The 22,743-nt window shown below is 39.9% G+C and overlaps 1 protein-coding gene across 3 annotated transcripts in view; it reads left to right on the forward strand.

The window, feature by feature from the left end:
- Positions 1-11,675: 11,675 nt before the first annotated feature.
- Positions 11,676-22,743, forward strand: part of si:ch211-186j3.6 (neural-cadherin) — a 310,397-nt gene continuing 299,329 nt past the window's right edge. For 2 of the 3 annotated variants that reach the window (XM_044167542.1, XM_044167692.1), the window contains exon 1: positions 11,677-13,055. In XM_044167542.1, coding sequence (XP_044023477.1) covers positions 11,978-13,055 — 1,078 coding nt within the window. In that variant the 5' untranslated portion in view covers positions 11,677-11,977. Of the gene's footprint in view, positions 13,056-22,743 lie in introns of all 3 variants that reach the window. The other variant, XM_044167606.1, reaches the window with a different exon arrangement.

Genomic DNA, 22,743 nt, shown 5'->3' on the forward strand with positions numbered 1-22,743 from the left:
TAATAAAATATCAAATATCAAAAAGGTGCAAATCCAAAATATACACCATGTCAAAAAATATAAACAGGTTACTGGTAAGGATCATAGATAAGTATGAGAAGTGGCATATATTTGTGTGAGTGACCGGCACATCATGGAGAGGGTGAGAGTCTTTGTCCATGATGCTCCGCAGTTTGCGCAGCATCCTCTTCTCTGACACCACCACCACCACCACCAAAGAATCAAGCTCCACCCCCAGGACAGGCCCGGCCTACCTGATGAGCTTGTTGATTCTGTTGGCATCGACTGTCCTCACGCTGCTGCCCCAGCACACGACAGCAAATAAAATAGCGCGGGCTACCACAGACTGGTAGAACATCTTCAGCATGGTACTTCGGACATTGAATGACTGGAGCCTCCGCAGAAAGCAGAGTCAGCCGTGGCCCTTCTTGTACACAGCCTCAGTGTTCTTACCCCAGTCCAGCTTGTTGTCCAGGTGTACTCCCCGGTACTTGTAGTCCTTCACAGTGTCCATGTCCACCCCTGAATGGTATTGTTTACAATTTCTGGACCACTGAGTTTGCTTTTGTGAATGCAAACCGGACCAATTGGAAAATTGAAACAATGTCATCCTCGCATTGGTTTGATTCAGGAACCGGACCTTTAGGTGTGAACCCGTCCTTAGAAATTTTCTTCTCCACTTTCATTGTCTATTCCTGTGTGGTCAGCTTAACACCCACCCCTCCCTCAAAAACCACACTTGAGAGCAGTCATACTAAGCAAACCTACAGTAGCTTTAGCAAATCAAATTTAAAGATGACACTCTCAACCCAACCCTTCCTTTTCTTGGAAGACCTGAAGAAAGAAGACAAGATTCTTCTTTTAATGCAGAAGTTCAGGCTGCCCTACTGCCTTCCAAGCAAAAAACGTTTGCAATTCTGACCCCTCTGTTATCTTGTCTTGTGGAGTATAAAAAGCAATAATTTAAAGGAGAAGTGTCTAATAAAGTGGCTGAGGCATTTGAGGAAAACATTCAGTTAAATCATTTAACAACATTTAATGTTAATCGATCTAACCATAATGACAATATTTCCCTAAGCTTATCCAATTAGTTTTTAGTTGCTTTCAAGCGGCACTCCACCAATTTTACACATCAAGTTCAGTTTCCTTGTCACAGAGAATATTATTCATCCTGTGAAAACAGCTGTTTAATTTCTTTCTTCTTCTGGCTCTTGGGGTACTCTTCTGACGTCTGATCTTGTCTTGGGCTTGGAGGCTTTAAATTTTTAGTAGAAAACTTGTGTTACAAACTATCGGTGAGGAGTTTGAAAGGCGTGGACATTTACCATGCAGGAGGGGTTTAATGAAAGACAGTACTTGAGTTGCATTATGGGAAATGCAGGATCCAGTGTTTTGGGGGCTTCACCTATACCTGACATTAAATGTCAAGATATCTCGACCTCTGCTGCTTCAATTTTGACAAATGTTTTTTAAACCTGTCTCTTGTCTTGTCCACCAGCTTTATGCAAGTGCAATACTAAATCGCTGAAGTGGCCTTTTAAAACTCATATGGGCTGTTCTGGAAAGCACTGACAAGCTAACAATTTTGGTCATGTTGGTACTGTATGAGGACTTCTTAGTTACAGACATATGGAAGCTTCCTGTAAATACTCTTACTAGCACATGAAATCACCACAAACAGCCACAATGTGCCTTCTTTTTCTCTATCCTGAATATGGATTAAATGTGAATATGACATACTTGACTCACTCCTTTCACAACTTATTTCCAGCATCATTATTGAGTTTGCATCATGCTAGTTTCACATCACCTCCTGTGTATACATGTTTCCTCTCTGCCATCTGCGGTTGGGGGTGTTGTTGTGTGCAGCGACAGCCATCATAATATATTATCACTAAGGGAATCAAGCGACCACAAAGCATTAACATTTCAAATTGTCCATGAAAGGGTTTTACTAAGCACATTTTCATATATTCTTCTGTTTTTATTATTCTATTCATTAACTACTTACTATTATTTTACTCCTATACTGAAACATTATCTTCCCAATTTCCCCAGAAAGACCAAAAATTTAATCTGATCACATATAAGGTTTCAAACTCTGGTGAAAATGTACAAGCACCCTTAATTTACAGTTATAATGTGAACAATGGAAAGTGATATAAGTTCTCAAATTTTTATAAACAGCAGAATTTCCCACAAAGTGTACTAAAAGAAAATATATTCACTGTGCAGTGCTTTTTATTTATTTAAGGCATGGTATAGACAGGGCACACATGGCAGGTAGATGGAATAAAATATTAGATAGCGTAGATACTGTAGACAGAGAGAGAGAGGTGCGGAGAGAGACTTGATCCAGTTGTAATGGGGTTCAATTCACCAGCCAAACGATGTCTCTCCTTTGTACCCCTGCTGGCTGATCCTCAATAGCGCTGCTTGAGGAATTTATCCGCTGAACCAGTACCCTTGATATATGGGTTCCTTTTACTAAGGAATCCATACAATATTACTCCTCTGCCTCAGATGGAGTCAGAGAAGCTAGAGAGAGATATTGGGGCACTTACTGAGGAGGTACTCCATTCAGCATAAGCAGCAGCATGGGTTCACTAAGGATTACTGGTAGCCTTGTGCACTTAAACATTGAACAGAGGGGGAAAATGAATCTATGCGCTTTCATGCATTATTAAAAGGAAGTAAAAACAAAATTGTATCCACTGAGTTTCTGTTCTATTCTCCGAAGTGAGAGGACAGGGAGTTTGGAATTATGATTCTCTGACTCCATTAGTAGTCAGAGCAGTTTGGAGAGCTTTGAGTTTCCACATCCTGCCCAGTGAAATTGACAGGTGGTACAGTTCATTTTTATAGCTTTCCAGGCTGATGCTCTTAAGGTCCTCTTAGGTTCCATTAGGTGCTATGTTATGATGACTCTGATGATGACTGTTTTGATTTAATATTTCATTTATCTTAGTGATGATGTCTTTTGAAATGTGTAAAAATGTAACTGACTCATGAAAGCAATGGTTACATGCACATACTTGCATATTAATATTAAAAGGTTTATTGATGGTGAAAACATGGCAATAGGGATGGCTATATCTGATATTATGGCTAACTGCTGCACTTGCATTAGACTTCGACCAAGAGTGAATAATCCTCCTGTGGTACATAAAAGCACAACATAGCAGGTGGAGCTAGGAAGAAAGTGGCTGAATAAAGACTTGCATGACAGCACAGAGCAGCAGCAGAAGTAGCAGCCTGATGGAGAGCTAATCACAGGTGAGTCTGTGTCATATAACTGCTTGACTTTGTATGATGAAGCTTGGTTTGCTTGTTAATGTGCACTCTTGAGTGGACCAGTCAGTTTGAGTGAGGTAGAGTTTTCTGACTGATTGCTCTTACGTTCTTTGCCTTTCTCACAAAATGTTTCATTCTAACATGCTAATGTACAGCAATATATTAAAATTAATAGCTGTAGGCTTGTCCAACTCAACTTGAGGTTGGATGCTGCATGAAGTTTGTGAGCAGCTTTACAACATCCACATCTTTCTTCTGCCAGCTTTCCTGCATTTGATGCCAAGGGTCAGACACTCAAGTGGAGCCTGCCTTCTATAAGTTCTTCCCAAGATTTAGTGGCAATGTTTACAGTTTTCAGATCATGCTAGCAGACTTTATTGAACCTGAGGTGAGGGGAAACTGTGCTAATCAAAGTTACACAATGTTGCCAAGCAAATTAATTCCTGCATTTGACCATTTCTTTTGCACATAGCAAAAGAGCTACGTAGCTACTGTATATTGTTACTGTCAGGGCATGGCTATCAAGTAAATTTACATACTGCAGCATGAAAAAAAAGTTACCGGCATCTAATCTACTACTCTTGTTATTTAGTTGGCTCAAAATGAGGCTTAAAGTTCACTTTTCTTTTGACTGTCCCTCAATATTACATTAGTCATTAGTTAAACATTAAACATTAGCCCAACATCACCCCAGCCTGTGGGAGTAAGTTACCCCCCTAGCCTATAACATTACTTTGTTGGCCAAAACATAGTGTTAGGTCACTCGATGGTCATCTGCCCTCTCGGCCCTGATGGCCTTGGTTGTCTTGTCCAGTTTATCTTCGAGATCCTGAAGAAGGTCTCCAGCACACCTCTGTTCAAGAGTAAAACTTTCATGCATAGTAACCACAGACTGTATAAAACATGGATGTAGTGTCCGTGACCTTGTCCATAAGTTTCTGAAGAGCCGTTATTAAGCTCAAAGTGGGCGTCGCCATCTTGGCAGTGCCTGACTGGCTAATCCAAAAATGGGCAAAGAGGTGGAGCTGAAGCTTCATTCGACTGTATTTACCATCAAACTGAGTAGACATCCACATATAATGCACCAAATTTTCCATTTGATCCTGCTATTGTCCATGCAGTTACATGTGCTGAACATATCAGCTGGTATGATGGATGGGGCCCGAGCAAAGTCCATAACTTTGGTTGATTGATTGTGTTTTGCCTGGAGATCCTAAGGATGCATTTAAGGGAACACATTTATTTGCTGACACTCTTTTCTTGAGGGCATACAATCTCCAAGACACAGTCGCATACAGCAGAGTACTTAGGGCACACAAATAAAATACCATAAAGTTTTGTATGTTACACAACCTTGCTCATTGATTTCTGTATTAAGTGAGAAATTTGTGACAGCGGACCACAAACAAATGATTAACAACGTAGAACTGGTGGTCATCGATTAGGTAGACCAGCTGGTGATCAGGGAAAATGATGATTGGAGAACTAGTCAAAAGAATTTATGATTCATACATTGTGAGTGTGCAGAACTCATTTCATTTATCTTTGCAACCTTATGTTTTCCAAGACAGACAACCAGGAGTCATGCTCTGACATGAAGGTTCCTTGCAGAAGCACTTGTTTTGGGAAGCTTTCAAACAAATCTTCTCACTAATGAGGTAACCTTGACCATCTGCAATGTGGAATCAGATGAAACAACAGTCGCTCTGTTCAATTGCCAGGCTCCACTATTGTCATCAGGGTGCTTGTGACTGCAAAGCCAGCACTGTGCTCCCTGACATTCTCTGCACTCTTTCCCACAGGAACTCTTAAATGCTCTCACAGAGTTGACCAGGTATGTTTCTTGCATAATGATGTCCAATGGAAGTCCCCTAAGCTTTACATTTTTTGTTGCCATTTTAGGAATATCACTAATTTTAGTTAGGTCAGACATGCTGTAATGGTCTGTGAATTAAAACAGTGCAGCTTGTACCACATAACTGCTACATGCCTGGTTTGTATCCAGCCAGGGACCTTTGTTCCATGCCCTTCCCTCTCTCTCTCCTATTTTTCCCACAGTTCTTCACAGTGATGTCCAATAGAAAGTTTAAAAAAAAAAACATTAAGAAAGAAGACTGGTGTGTTGTGTCCAATTGACTGGTAGGTCCCAAAAAATGGTAGGAGCTTTGCACCAGTGACAGTTCAGAAGATGCTGGAATGATTTAGAAGATACCAGATTCTTATAGGCCTACTGTGTTCAGACAAGCGTGGCCAGCTGCAATGTCGCCGTGTCGCAGTGTTGCTGAATCGCTTGGTGACGTAGCATAGCATCAGCTAACTTAGCTAAATAACACAGTACCACAGCTAGCCATTGTGTGTTTAGAAATGCACGTTACAAGTTTCGGGTGTCAGTTTGTAGCTTCATGTCACCGGCTTCCATTGAAAATGACTTGTAGCCCGATGCTTTGTCGCCAGTAGTCTGAACACAGCATAATAGGGACTCTGGATTTAATTAAGCCTGTCCTGTCAAAAGCTGTGACCACAAGGAAGCGGATCAGATCTTCCTGCATTTATACATTATCAGTACGGTATGTATGGCATTTATATTCATGAATTATGAATTTATAAACTAAACTGACCATGTAAGTCATTAACAGGAGGATATTTGCATATAAAGTGAAAATTAAGTCTATTTAAGTCTTGCTGGCTTTATTTAATGTGGATAGCATTTTAATGCTAATCCTAAAACGACACTTGACCAAGTAAGGTTTCATTTATCTTTCTTTTTACAGATTTTGGTTTGTTTGTTGCTTTGTAATCTAACAAAACCCCTTCATGAAAACATTCAGATGAAAACCATGTGTAACCAAGCCTCATGTGCACAAATGACAAGGATTTGAAACCGAAACTCTATGTTTGTTTGGTTAGTAGACTTAAGGCTCCAGGCTAGCATTCCCGAATGTCCCTATCCACTATCTGACAAACCCACACGCTAACATACACAAGCACACACACCAACATTATACCCAGCCAATTTACAGCCCAGTGGATCTCCAGATTGTGTTTGCAGCAAAGTCCAATTGGCGCCTCTCCAAAGCGCTATTGAGCATATTCCCTGTCTCTGTTTTCTTTATCGTCCTATCAAGATATTTCCCCTGATGGCTAGCCTGTTGCAGGTGGGAGAGAGAGAAATTGTATGTCTGGATAATGAACTCACACCTTCCTCCTTTTTCTATGCCAAGTACTCTATAAACCCCAGCAATGCTATATCTGTTCTCCTTTCCCTATATGTGCGCATCTTCAACAGGCTTGAAGCTGATGCTTCATTTGTGAAAAAGCCTGATTTGGGGGACAACAGTGTTCCACAGCTGATAATCCACTAATTGAAATTTGGTTTTGCAATGAGAAAGACAGTGCAAGAGGAGGACAAACACAGATAGAAAGAGAATTAAGATTGGGTAGGTTGTTAAAATGGGTGGGCAGAATAATCAATAGCAGTTAGGGGAGTGTGTGTTGTGTCAATCTAACAGCTTGTTCTTGTTCTAGGGGAACAAACCACAGACGTGAAAACTGCTTGGTGAAGTCAGAGCCAGATTGACGTTCCACTTTATTGAGATTTAGTGGGTCTGCATGGATTTGAATGATCCTCAGCACAGTCTGTCAGTTGTCACGATAATGAATGGAAGATGACAGGTTCAGTGCCAACCATTCTCACTTTGCTGCTCACTGTCGGAGGCGGCCAAACTTTGTGACAAGGGCAGCCAAGGGATCTAAATATAACAATATTGGTCGTCTAGAATCATGATTAGAAGGAGAAATGAACGATGGCTTCTCAGTAGAAATGATGTTACAATGCATCTGGATGTACTTGTGAATAACTTTAAATGTTATCTCAAAGCTGTTGCAGAGATACAAAGGAACCAAATTGAACGGGATCAAATATAATCAGGGTTAGGCAAGTTGGGCAAAATGTGATTAATTACTAACTACTTGTTACTCATTGAAGAGGTAATTACTTTACTTATCTTATTACTCATTAGCAAAAATAATTAGCTAGATTGCTTTCCGTTGCTCAGCCTGGCTTCTGTATTGAACACACAAAGAATTAAAAATATGAGATTGTGTTTTTATGAGCAGCCAGTTATTGATAGTATTCACTGACCCAGGTGATTTCTGCATGTTGGCTAACCAGTGGCTAACATTAGCAAGCCAACTAAGAACACACAGCATGTAAACAATGCATTCTTGGGAGTTGGCAGAAGGCAACCACCTTGCAGCCTTGCTCCACCTACAGCCCCCACACCAACTTCACATCTAGGACAGTATGTTCACTAAATGCCAACTGTCCCATAACACCCGTTATGACAGTAAACAAGCTGACCCCCCAAATAACAGATCATTTCTGGGACTACAATGTAATTACTGAATTTAAAATTGTAATCCCTAGTAGTAAGTAATCACGTTACCCCAGACTGAATATAACTAGCGTTAACTCGGAATCACAACAGAGTAAATATAAATGATCTTACCTCCCACTGAGGGTTGCACTGATACATCACTTTTGTAAATAAATAGGAAATCCGATTTGGTCCAGTTAATGACATCCAACACTGACATATGACGCATTCTGATTGATTACAAAAATACCACATATGATACGAGTGTATGGAAGGTCTAATTTGAATTGGTTCTATCATTTTAAGCTGATGCCACACAAATATGAAAGAACAGATATTATCATAATTCTGGTTATTCTTAGAGTTTTAGTGTCCCACATTTTGCATATAACACTTCTTGAGACATTCAGCCTGACAATTAATTGTAATTAGAAAGTACAGTATTGTCTGTGTATCCAAAGCCTAATAGTTTATTCTTCTGTACCATAAATCACCACTGTTGTCCAAAAACTATTAAAAACACATATATGGGCCACACTGTTGCATTGGGTGCCATGAACACAAGCACTGTATTTATTTTGACTCAATCCCACATGCACAGTCCTGTTGCCCCAAAATACTCACTGGGGAAACAAATGTGTAATAATCCACCAGTGAAAATAGTCCCCAAAGAATTGTACTATTTACTAATGTTTGATAAAAACTACAGTGCCCAGCTGTTTTAGGAAATTACTGAGCCTTTCCAAAAATTAAACTATATATTCGTGACCTGTTCTTAAAGATTTATGTGTTCAGTAGGAGCCAATGGGCTGGCGGCTGAGTGAGCGATGGACTAACACATTGTTGGTTTTGTTCTTTTCATTGGATTTGTTGACAATCAGAAAAATATTGAATGAGGCCAGCTTTATTATTTAAAATATAGTGGCACATCTGGTAAATATTTGGTCCATTTTTTGCACGCTGATAAAGCTGACGAAGAGTAAACTAAGATGACATGGAATCTTTTACACACTTCAGATAGTTAACATAATGTTTTAAAAAATGATTTGTTTAAAACGTACCATTAATGCTTTTGAAATACATATGTAATATATCCTGTTTAATATCAAGTGTTTCACAGTGTTGTTTGTCATACGATATATCAGTACTCGTCTTTAAATGTCTCTTGCCTTGCTGACTGGAATATGTGACCAGAGACGTGATCAGCTGAAAAGCTGTCGGTAATACTGACAGGCTCGGGACTGCAATATGAATAAGCAAACAGTTACGGGGGATGCTTTATACATATCAGGTTTTATTTTAAATCCAGCAAAGATGCACACATTGACACAAAGAGATGAGAGGAAGAGATGATTCAGTCTGGTGCTCACTGGGCCATTGTCACCGCCACAGTGAGGAGTATTACTCCACAGTCAGGCTTAACAGCTGACCAAATCTATCTTTGTCTGTTTCTCTCTTTTTCTCCCTCTGCTTGTTTTTGCTTTGAAAATTTGTTTATGACAATGTGCGGTGTGACAGATATGATATGATATTACAGAGAAATATCAGTCTTTTTTTTGTGTTTTAATAGATTTAAAACAGGACAAAGCACAATCCGTACAACATAATACAATACAGTGCAAAACTGTACAGCACAATATAATTTAAAAAAAACCTGAGGGATAAAGGTACAGAGCAAAGCTCTTGCACAAAATGTATTATGCAGATAGGATCTTATAAAGATTCAGGGTACAGTACATCAAGTCCAAAATCATATTCATGAAGTGAATTATTTTTCTGCCATTCATAATAAATGAAATAATTTTACCAGTCAGCTATGATAAATTAATGAGATATTCAAATCAAACAACCTGACTTATGTACTGTAATTTCTATTTTATACTAAACTATCTGTTTTAGTGAAATAACTAGTGCAGGGGGAAATTGAATAACACTTGCAGTGGTGGAAGAAGTATTCATCATTTACTAAAAAGTTGCAATACCATACTATAAAATCCTCAATTACAAGTTAAAGTCCTGCATTCAAATTATATTATTAAGTTGAAACTATTACTTAAGTAAAAGTACAGATGTTTTAGCAAAACAAAGTTTAATGTTGTAGTCAGTTGAGGTGGAGCTAATTATAACTGCTTCATACAGTAGTTTAATCAATAGTAATGCATCATATTTTATGAACTGATCATATGTTTTGTATGTGAAATTTTGATATGAAAAGTAACTAGTAACTATAGTTGTGGATGTAGTGGAGTAAAAACGAGTAAAGTAGAAGTACCTCAAAATTGTACTTAAGTACAGTACTAAGTAAATGTACTTAGTTCCTTTCCTCCACTGAAGGTTTTATAATACACCATTTCTCATCATTGTATCTTAAAAAGTGCATTAGTTCCACATTCCAATTCCATTCATACATGGTGTAATTAATATGTAAAACTAATATTGGCAAGTATTTTTAAACATGGGGGGGTCAAATCTGCCTGTGGGATAAGATCATTAGTAATTACTAGTGATATGATTTCAACGTGGTCAGCATTGTCACTCCTTTAAAGAAATTTATTTGAGCAGGTAAACCAATTACTGCTCTCTGGTGGGTTTTATGTGTTTCAAGTGGAAAAAAGGTCAGCCAAGGCCACAAGCTACATTATACAACATTTATACTCATTTATAGTAATTTGTTTTGTACAGAAGCATTGGATGGATGCCTGGGGTGTTAATATATGATATAATGATGAAATTTGAAGTCAAGGTAATGACTCAATTTTCAACCACATCATTCTCTGTGGTACATTTTTGTAAAACCTATCTACAATTTCCTAATTGCATGTATCCCTTGATATCAAAAGTGTTTTATTCACTTGTGAAACACTGCACATACTGATTTTAAATGTTATGCTAAACACCGATGGAAATTCACTCCCACACAAAACCAAAATTTGCCTGAATATATGAACACAGTTTTGGTGTAAAGCCTGAAACTTGTGTTATCCAAGGACTGCTGATTTTAAACTTTCAAAACTGCACAGGTTGCAGTGTTTTAGTGAGTAGGAGTTCAAACAGCACAAAAGCACAAAAAGCACACAGAAGACTGGTGCTTTCGATGAGATAATGACCGGCATGCAGCATGCTTTGGATCCACAACAATCTCAGATTTATTAGCAGGGATCCACATGGAAATATTGTGGGTCTTGTCGATTTGGTATTGAATTCTATCTACATGGGGTGAGGTGATATGAAAGTGAAAGCTGATATATGAATGTGAATATCTGTTATATTAAATTTGATACTGTTCTTCATTTTGCTGGAGACCTGCCTGCAACTTTCACAGACCCCTGGAGACCAAAAGCTCCAAAACACAGTGGGTGATGAACACGTTCAAATAGGACACTTGTCTGTGACATGAAGTTAGCTTTGGAGTCGTTCTGAGTCCCTGCCAGGAGCTGTAAGCCTTTATTTTGTCTTTGCCCCCCGGGGTGTTTTAAAATGATCAATCTTTACATTATTTTAATCCAATGGCCTGACGTGTTATTGGATAGAGGAGTGATGGATCTGGACGTGCAAGACTGGACATTGATCACTGGGAAAAGGGAGGTCGGGTTGTTTCCCTGAGGATCCCCCTGACAGACACAAACAGACACGCGCGCGCACACACACACACACACAATTGCGCGCTGTTGGCTGTGACAGTGTGGGTGTTTGTGCGCGCGTGAGCTCGAGTCGCAGCTCCTTTGCTGAGAAGTTCAGATGAGAGAGTCAGTTATCGCTGCATCACTCCGTTAAATGTATTGCGCTGGATGTGTTGGCAATGCATGCGTAAAACAGCCGGTTCTGTGATATTCTCGTGATGAACCACGTTTCATCAGTGCATTTGAGTGGCAAAGAAAACTAATTTCTATATAATAAGAGGCCTGATCCGTCTCAAAAGCAAGCCGGTGTATGGCTGCGCACAATTTGCAGCAACTCAAACGCAAGACGGATTAAGTGTGTTCCCCGTGTGAGCTCGGTCGGAAAAAACGCACGCAAAAGAGAGCGAGGAAAGGAACGGAGGTAAGCGCGCACTCGAGCTGTAAGAAGCATTTTTTTTCTGGGACGCGCACAGACAGACAGCGCTGCTGGTGAGGCAACAGACAGAGGAGAGCAGGAGAGGAGGAGGACACAGAGCACAGGCACACAGAGACAAAGTTCTCCTGCGTCGAGATGAAGTATGATGCCAACAAATATCTGCGTTCCAATTTAATTAAAGTGTTGGATCATAAAGGGAACGAGTGCGCTCATGGATATCGGTGTGGCAGGAGCGCTTTAGTGCAGAGGAAATGAGATATCCAGTCATGATTTGGGTCGCGTTTTTACCCTTTTTGGTTTCGTGCGCTTTCGGGAACAGGACCATAGAGCAGGTGCCGTTCTTTCACGGGCATGTATTTGAGAACTCGTCTCCGGGATCCCGGGTCAACGGACTGAGCGTCCCGTTAAAGCGGCTCAACTCGCAGAGGTTGTGCGGTACCGGGGAAACCGGCTCAGCAGCAGCGCACTTTAAACTCCTGGGAGACGGGAGCCAGAATTTCCGTGTCTTTGCGCATCACAAACGGGGACATATTTTACTGAAGACTTCTGGGGTTCTGGACCGGGAGGAGCGGGCTGAATACGCACTGGGTCTTGGTTTGTGTTGCGGGCAATGCGCGGGACTCTCCCGGGAAGAAGAAGAGGAGTCTCCGGTAGTCGCTGAGATGGCGTCCATCAAGGTGGACGTCCTGGACACCAACGACCACCAGCCCACCTTCCCCGATGTCAATGTGAAACTGAGACTGGATGATGCCACTGCGCTCCGCACGACGATCTACACGGTCACCGCGCGGGACGATGACAGCGGCAAGAACGCGGAGCTCATCTACTTCGCCCTGCCCAAAAATGGGAGTTTCTACGCGGTGCCCAAAACTGGAGACATCCTCCTGGTGGACTCTATCCTCGGTCTGGATGAACCAATTAAGTTTAAAGTGTTTGCCCGGGACCGCGGGTGGCCACCTCGCACGAGCCAGAGCATAGCTGTTGAGATCAATCCACGGCAATGGCCCGTGGCGCCCTCACTGAATCCCCAACCGGGGAAACGGAAACCTAAATCGCAAGTTAAAGTACCGGCGCGAAAGTCCAGGTCAGTACTGGAATCAGACAGTCCCGTTTTCATCAACGTGTCCGAGGATGCAGGGATCGGTTCAGTGGTGATGAACCTGAACCCGGTGAGGTTTCAGTCGGCAGCGTTTGAGCTGGTGGAACCCGACGTGGAGAGCTCACCGGTCAGCGTGAGCCGGGACAGCGGGGATATAGTCATATCACGGAGACTGGACCGGGAGACTGAGCCTCTGGTAGAGATCTCCGTCAAAGTTCAGGATAAAAGAGGTGAGCAAAAGACCGAGCACGCATGTGTGTGAGTGAGCGACCTGGTGTGTATGTGTGTGTGAAAGAGAGAGAGAGTCAAAGACAGTATTGGACATGACGGTTGAACGCGCATTTCTTGTCTCGTGTGCGTTCCCTGCGCGCCAGGTTGTGCAATATATAAACATAATTTGTCCTAAGTCTTGCGAGTAATGTATTCTGTTCTAATATCATTTCATATTTGTGTGTCATTTGGTTGAATTTGTAACATTGTGTGCGTAAATACGCACGGAGAGGGAGAGTGACTTTACAAATAGCCTACATTTGATTCAAATCAGTTCTGACTTGTCCCTGGGAAAATCTTTTTCTACTATAGTCATAAACATTCTACATTGTAAGTGGCGTTATAATAGTGAGACAGTGAAGCACGAGACCAGTGCTGAATGCTCTAAATCACTGAAAAATTGTTTGGTTTCTTGTTGCTGCAAAGCGAAATTTCTTCCCTGGAATTTTTCCCTAGGGTTCCAGTGGTCCTTGGACCCTAGTTTGGAACACACTTGAGAAGATACAGCATGTGCTAGATATGATAATAAAGAGGAGAGAGTAACAAGGCATTTTATTGTGTTGAGTGATGCTTTATTAATCCCTGGGGTGAAATCTGTCCCCACTGGGACACTGTATTTGAAACCTTACTAACTATTTAGGAGCAGGGTCAGTGGGCAGCCACTATGTGCAGCATGGTGAGGTCAGGGTCTTGGTGGAAGGTAATGGGGTGAGTGTCTTTGAGGTGTGAGGGAAACCCACATGAATGGGTGAAAACTCCACACATATACACCCCTGTCAGCTCTGGTGTGGTCCAAACCTGGGAGTGCTAACCACTGAGGTACCTTGCTAACCCAGTTTACAACATCAGTATTCACAGGCGGCCTCACATCCAAGCACTAACCAGGTCCAGTCCTGCTTAGACTCCGAGATCAGAAAACATCAGGCGTGCCGAGGGAACACTGGCTGTAAGCAGTGTCAGAGTGCCCTCCGTTTACAGTAGAGGTTAAATTGAGCGACATTCATCAGTATTAATGATGATTCATGTGCTTAGATCAATTATGGCAGCATGACTGGTCTGCTGCCACTGCCAGCATCAACAGATGCCGGGATGTCAGGGGGGAAGCGCGGTGCGTAACAGCCACCGTACCAACAGGTTAATTATCACCTGCGGATAAGTAGAGTGAGAGCAGAGAGACAGAGAGGGAGTTAACATGCAGCCACATTCACATTAATGAATGCATATGTGAAGGGATGAAACACTGGACTAATTGACTGTGACACTGAGCACTGGAGACTAGAATATAGAGTGCAAAAAAGAAAATGTATCCTCTAGAAAAGTCTGATTTTGACTTTGCACTTGGTTCTATCTTTCCATGTATCTATTTATCTATCTGTCTGTCTGTATAATTTGACTGGATGAATGCAGTTCCACAGCTTGTTCCATTAAGACCAGTTAAAAGCATTTGACTGGGGGGAGTGACCCAATCAATGTGACCTATTGGTCTCGGTAATGTAAACTATCTTGATGCAGAAAAGAAGCTGAGCCTGCTCTTGGCATGAAATGCAAATTTACACTCCCAGTAACTGCATGCAATGTTGGATATTTGTCACAGTAATTTCCTTCTTAAACACATTAAAACTGATGGAAAAACTATAAGTTTTCGTGTTAAATGTGACACTTTACCTTACTGTTGCAGTATTACAGTATCCTCTAAAAGAGTTCCTTTATAGATCATCAGAAGACGTAGCTTATGTTCAGCTGCTGTTTGATATACGGAGGCACTCAGTTGGGACTATTGGCATCCAAATTCACCCAAGTTGCGTTATTGTAGGCTGGTCTCCAGACTTTTTCAAATTCAAGCCAGTAGAACAAATTTCCCCAGCTGATGAAATGTGTTAGTAGATTGTGTTTTTCCCTGCACTCTGTCAAAAGTTAAACTATTTTAATCTTTTCTGACAGACTGCATTATTATATTTTTCTTACAAAATAACAGGAATCAAACATACAGGAGACAGCTCGAATAATAACATTGTTGTCAAGAATGAATTGTCACGATATTGATGGAGGAGAAACAAAACAAGGTTTTATTGTCAATTTTAAAATATGTAAATAGTATGTATGAGAGGCAGTTACAGGAGTGTCGTCTGCATTTTTATGAAATGAAAGTTTAGTGCATATGAAGTGCATTTTAATGTGTAATCCAGCTAAATCCAACCAGATACAATAAGGATGAATTATTAAGTGTAAAATGGTTTAGTGTATTGGAAGATTAGAGACACATCACATACTGTTGCTCATGTGGCCAAATCCCTTCTTGACCAGTGCTGGTTTGGGTGACTGAATCTTTAATGTGCCTTGGTTGCATCTATATCTGAATTGTGATGTGTTTTGCTCTAAGAGGATGCATGTTAATACAAAATTTAAAGAGGAGGATCGGCGTACATGATTCCTAAATGGATGGGTTTAAAAAAAGCCCAAAAGCCTAACCTTTTATGTGTTTGATAGGAGGGGAAGAAGGGGGGCAGTGAGTTGAAATACATTTCCATGATCTAACTGTTTACTGCGTCATGATGAAAGACGGCAAGTTTTCATTTCCGGGCTTAGCAGCAGGGGTGAGCCCGGCTCAGCTCGGTGTCTCAAGCGTGAGGAATGTAGCATCCGTTCGGTTGTCGGTGGCTCGGTTGATTTTTTTAATCCGTTTGGAGTGGAGAGTCTTGATGGAACCTCGACCTCCCTCCATCTGCTCGCATTATCCCCGTAATCCCATCTCATTCTCTCAGTCTGTCTTTCTGTCTCGCTTTCTCTCCCTCTCTCTTTCTCTTGCTCTCTTACTTTCTCACTCTTATTTTCACACTCACTTCAGGGATTTAGTTTGAGTGCAGGCACAGTTTAACACAGCAAGAAAGAGGGAAAGAGAGCTTCTGACATGATTCTTCGAGGGATGGTGTGTGTGTGTGTGTGTGTGTCTATCTGTATTACTCATATTGTGGGGATATAAATCAGTTCATATAGTCACATTGTGCATGGGGACTCATCTCCCATTTGAGAGAGTTGGTTTTTGTTGAAGGTTAGGTAAGGAGATTGTCAAGGTTAGGGCTGGGGTTAGGCATGAAGTGGTTATGGTTACAATGAGGGTAAATCTCTAGGGAATGAATAAAAGTCAATTCACAATGCAAATACCAACTAGAATTTTAAAATAGTAATAATGTAATGGTAGTTGTAATATTAATATTAATAAGTTAATAATAATAGGAATGACAGTCATAAGAATAATAATGACAATAATAGTAACAGCCAATAACAACAACTGTAGTAGCAGTTGTCGTGCGGGAACATGGGGGCAGCAAGTGGCCTACAACCAAAGATCCAGTCTCTGCAGCTCCGGAGGTAGAAATACCTGCTGACAGCGACGGAAGGAGAGAGGAGAGAAATGAGAATGCACAAAACTAAGGGAGAGAGAAAATGTAGAGTTAGTAACATTTTAATGGGATAAAAATGCATATAGATGGAGAGGGAGAGAAGGAGAGAGGAAAGAGGTGCATCATGGGAAGTCTCCCGGCAGTCTAGGCCTATAGCAGCATAACTAAGGGATGGTTCAGGGCTCACCCAAGCCAGCCCTAACTATAAGCTTTATCAAAGAGGAAAGTCTTAAGCCTACTCTTAAATGTGGAGGTGGAGTCTGCCTCCCGAACCCAAACTGAGATCTGATTCCACAGGAGAGGAGCTTGATAACTCAAGGCTCTGGCTCCCATTCTACTTTTGGAGACTCTAGGAACCACCAAGTGAGTGCTCCATTAATTTCCCCAAAATGTTCTTCTTCCCCTCTAAAACAGTCAATATGACACTATTCTTTAACTGCAGTGACTCCTGTTGGCATAATTATTAATGAAATGATACACAAGTTTTTTGTCCATCTTCAGAGATTTCCCTTTTGAAAAAGCCACACTATTTTTTCCTCCAATGCTTTTTTCTTTTCATATCTTATTCTCTTCTTACGTTTCAGTTAAGGTATAACCATCTTCTATACTTAAACTATCATTTCTATCAAATAGACAAGAGACTACTATAGTCATTTAAGCTGATGATTATACTGCACTACTTCTGTAGCGAATGCACTCTTCTGGTCACATGTTCTTTATGACAGGATACCCACTTTATGTTGAATAAAAGAGTTTATTCCAAACAAATTAACAATTTCTATCTTTATCTACTGTGAGTGTACATTTTTTTAAATAAATATTCAGATGAGCGGGACAACAAGACACCGTACTCCACTGGACTCTTGCCACATGTGAAATGTTAGTCTAATATTCTCTTGTGTTTTAGCTTAGATTTGATCTAAGATCCTGAAAACCCTGACAAATGTTTGACTGGAGCCTCAAGTTTTTTTGGCACAGACTAAAATGTGACACAGTATCAAAAACTGTAAAGTTGGAATTGAATTTCTGATAACATTTGCAGTCTAGTTTACTTGCCAGACAAAGTTCTTGAACATCTGCATGTATTTAGGCAAAAATGTAACATTTGAGAAGTTTGGCTTCTTTTGTTAAATGAAAGAAAGGGTTTTGAAGAAATACATTTTTGTATTTCTCAAAGTAAGGTATCAAAAGAAAATCTTTTCGGTACCGGTATTCAGTACAGTATTGAACATTTTCAAACAATACCCAGACCTATGTTCGACTTTCTTCCCCACTTATTGACAATTGTGTGCTAGTGTAACATGCTGTATTACCAAGTAAACTGCTGAGAATCAACCAAAATAACAAGCTGGAAGCTGCACCGAGCCATTGGGGTGATGATTCTCAGTGGGATCAGCAGTACTAGCAAACCTTTCACACTACAGGGAGTCATTTGTTTTAGTGTTCATATCAAAAATGGTGTTTGTCAGAGGTTAAAAAAATATCTGCCACTTGGCTGGGATTAAACTAAGTCCACTTGTTTCCAATGTGATTGTTTTCATACTTTTTTCCATAAGGCCTAAGAATGTAAACCCAGAAATTCTTCAGTTTGTTACAAATTGCTTCAGTATTATACACAGCCATTTGACATTTCAGCTTCAGTCCAAGATGTGTTACACATCATTTACACATTCTTTGCAAGAGATGTGAAGTGTATTTTGAAATCCACTTTGAGCTGCCAGACGGCAGCATCAGTCATTGCTTTGCTAACATCAGTGTAGAGAAAGGTTCAATTATTTTTTCTTTTTGTCTTTTATAATTATTTCTACTAGTTACTCTCATGACAAGTCTAAAGATGTGTTCGTACTTTTATATGTGAAAAAGAATCCTTCATTTCTTTGTAACAGAGCTGTCATCTTTGTGTCATTAAACAGTGCCTGTGGACTTCCCGGTGTCAGCAAAACTAATGAGATGGTTACCTATGTAGTTTGTGATCTTCATAGAGAGCCATTTAGCAACCTTCAAAATGTCTATAATATTTTTAAGTAATGCATAATTTGTATTACCTGTTCATACAATGTCTTTAAAGAAATTAAATTGATAAAAACTACAACTCTTAAATATTATATTACCTTAGTTATTTTCCCCAATTTAGCTGATTATACATAATGCATTACTGGTCTGACAGCAGATTTAGGCACACAAAGTCACCATGTTAATTTTGTTAACTGTGCTAATTTTAAAAGCAACCCACTATACAAATCCAATGTAATTTTAGAGTTTTTAATAAATAACTTTCACAACATACAGTAGAATAAAAGACACTTTGCTAGCATACTTAAATTACTTGAGAACATTTGTGTAAATGGTGGTTTATGGATGTGTATCATCATTTTCTTGATAGAAATATTACATGGATGAAAAATGAATACCAGGAAATCGGCCAGCACTTTGTTCAAAAGAAACTCCCATTTCTAGGAACTCAGAAGTGGCTCTGTCTCTCAGGTGACTCAGAAGTGTTTTTCAGTGAATTCCAATTGCTGGTGTGTGTGCGTGCATGCGTGTGTGTTCTAGCTTGTATGGGATTTTGGTTAATGAAGAGAAACAGATGGCGTTAATCAAGACAACTGTCAGCTGATCTCACACAGATCTCTGCCACTCACAACTAAACCAAACACACACACACACACACACGCATGTAGACACATACATACAGACTGCAGACACAAAAAGTGCATTAGCACAATGACCAAAATGAACTGTGTTTTTAGGCTCCTCAGTCACGATAATGCACATGGAATGCTTTTACATTCAGTTATTTGACATCTCAAACACACACACACACATACTGTACATTCACCCACAAAATACAACATTGTGCTTATTGTGCATTCCGAATTGCCAAATTACCATTCCATATCCAAACAGATGGCAGTGAGGGAAGCCTGTTAGCTGCATATGTTACTCGTCTTTTGTTTATCGAGATGAAATGGAGTCTGCATCCATTTGTTCCTTCAAAGAGCATAAATAGCACTTATTTGGTCTTTAATGCACATACGTGTATGCATACACAATGAGTACACACACATAGATAGCCGCAATGTAAAGACACAAGAATGCTTTTTTGACTCATTCCATTGCATTTCTTTTTCTGTCTTACAAAAAAATAACACACTGACACAGATGCACACACTCAGCACACACAAAGTTGAGCTCATCCAGAGAGACTGTGGTTTCATCAAGGAGTTTCACCACTAATGGCAGACTTTCACTGACTCCCCAACCACTTGCTTTCTTTTCCCCTTTACTCTCTTCAGTTCCCCATAATTCTTGTTTTTGTTTTATTGTTTTTGTGTCTTTTATGTAAATGGTTCATTAAGAAACATCAAATTTTACAAGTCTGTGCACTGAAATCACTGCAATTATTTAGCTTCCAGAGGCATTTCCGATCGCTCTTTTCATTTGCTTCATTTTCTGCGCCTCTGATGGTTGGTGCAGAGCCTGTGGAGAAACACACAGTTAATTTGAGTTTCCTTAGCTCACATTCAGATTGGTGACTCCAAGTCTTTCACCAATGGTTTGCCAACTGCAATTTGTAGAAATCCTAATTCTCAGCTTCAGATGCTGTCAAATGTTCTTTGGAATTGCTGGCTTTTATTGGCACAGTTCTCTGTTTGAATGGCTAATAGAGAGTTATTATATGATCTGCCGTGAGCACAGAGAGGAATGGAAAACGCTGTTACTCTTACTTTGGTACCCGTAAATGACAGAAACAACAGCTCAACAGCTGAGTTTCATGAATGGGTAGTTAAAGGTCCAGTGTGTAACATTTAGGATGAGTTAATGGCAGAAATGGAATATAATAAGTATTTTTTCTGTATAATCACCAGAAAATAAGAATTGTGTTTTCATTATCTTAGAATAAGCTTTTTTAATCTATATAGGGAGCGGGTCCCTCTTCCACAGTGGTCGCCATGTTGCATTGCCATGTTTCTACAGTAGGTGGTGCAACATTTATGTCATATAATATTTTAAATTTATTTGGTAATTATACCAAAGTGAATGGTAGTCTTATTACACACCCATGACATTGTTTGTGGTATTATTTCTCTTAAGCCTTATTATACTGTCATTTACTGTTCCCTCTCCCTCTATCTGGCTTTATAGAAAATAACATGATGGAAGTGATTTTTTAAATAGACTTTTCACTCCCTCCACCATCTGTCATTGCCAGAAACTCTTAAAGCTTTAGCATCATTTGTTCTGGAAGAACAGTGCCTTCTTCCTGTTTTGTGACAGACCAGTTTGGCAGATTTGCATCCAAATCCAAATGCACTGCAGAGGCCAGGAGAGGCTGCCAACATTCTCTGAGCATAAAAAATGGTTGGAGACAGGCTTGTACCCTGATTCGGCCCTCACCTGTAATCCATCAATGTTGAACTGAAACTGAAAAAGTTTTTCATCATTTAATGTCAGATACGGGCAACTAGACACATCAGCAGCCATTTCAATGTATCACCTTTCAAAAATCACCTCTTATAATTTCTGCTTTTAATTTTAAGGACTTTCTTCTGCTCAGTGACAAAATAAAACGTTTAAGGTTTGACAAGCTAAAACAGTCACCTAATGACCAAACATTGTAGAAGTGTATCTATAATAATAACAATAATAATAATACATTCTTAATGTGTCCGGGGGATCGTTTCCACTTGGCTTATCCCTCTTGTACACTTCTACACAGGGGCGTCATGCAAGCCAAAATTCTGGGGGGGCACAATTAGAGCAGGGGCATGGGGTTCCTTCCCCAGAAAAAAACAGAAAATAATGATGCAATTTTCTGCAATTTGACATATATATTCAAAGACTTTGGGGGGATTATTTTAAAACTTCACTAAATCAGATTTTCTAGCTCAGTAATCTCCCACTTGATATTGGGGTAAAGATTCATTGTATATTTAGTTAGAGATTTTCATGTCAATTATTTGTGCTGTTATGGTTACTGAAAATCACACTCACTTATTCACTAGCTTCTACACTGCTGCCACTTTTCTTGACCCCCCCCCAAAAAAAAATAATTTAGAGAACATATATAATAAAGCCACAGATGAAAGGAACCTGCCAACATGGTACTATCTGTATTTTCAAACACAATGCAAAGAAAGCAGCATGAGCTCCATTGCCAATAAAAGCTCAGACTGAGCAGTAGTAATCTATTTTCCAAACTGCTCAGCCTTCTTAAAAGATCCTAAGTACATGTACATATCACCTGTAACCACACCTACACACATTAATATAACTACAGAGAGAGAGGGCTGGGGGGGGTGGAGCAATAATAGCCAAGTGTAGGATTTTCATGCATTGCAATGCATTTCTTGCATTTCATTTTCACACGTTTGAAAAAGGGATTGATGTTCTACTAACCACTGCAACAGCAACACGCCGTTAAGCTGTAGCCTGCATCTCGTCCTCGAGCAGTGATGCGCCACAGAGTGCTGTGTGCGTGCCTACATGCTGCTGCAAACCGATTTCATCCTGCGACTTTTGGAAGAAACCAATACCATGGGGAAAGAGGGTGTGTGCCTTTTTGAGGTATGATCTATGACATAATTAGAAGAATACATTTGACTCATTACATAAAATGATCATAACTACATATTATAAAAAGAATAATACTAATAAAATAATGCTCCTTGAATGGGCATGGCGTGTCAGCTTCTGTACTTTACAAGTTTTCAATTACTGTTAGCGTATTTCCTTTCTTTAATTTAAGGTGCATAAACTGTACCTCTGTTGAGCTGTTAAAGTGTCAAATATTTCCAAACTAGATTATCTCAGCTGTGGGTAGCAGTAAAATTGAAGATGCTAGGTTAAGGATGTCATGTTAAATGAGAACTCTTCACATTTTGGGACTGAGGTTTGAGTAAAAACAAGACTGTACTGAGGCACAGCAGTGCTTTGACCTAAATGCCAATGTCAGCATGCTAATATTTGCTAATTACCACTAAACACAAAGCATAGCTAAAGCTGATGGAAATGTCATTAGTTTTTGGTATTTGGTCATAAGTATAAGTATTGGACCACAATTAATGTCTGTATCGAAATTTTAGCCAATCTATCGTATGGATACTTATGGAACATTTTGACCTGTTAATGGTGCTAGAGGAAAAGTCAGGGGATCAAAGTCAGTAGGATATATACTCTGGTGACCAAGAATGTTTGTAAAAATTTTCATGGCAGTCCATCCAATAGTTGTTCAGATATTTCAGTC

This window comes from Siniperca chuatsi, linkage group LG1 (assembly GCF_020085105.1).
Source record: "Siniperca chuatsi isolate FFG_IHB_CAS linkage group LG1, ASM2008510v1, whole genome shotgun sequence".
Lineage (NCBI taxonomy): Eukaryota > Metazoa > Chordata > Actinopteri > Centrarchiformes > Sinipercidae > Siniperca > Siniperca chuatsi.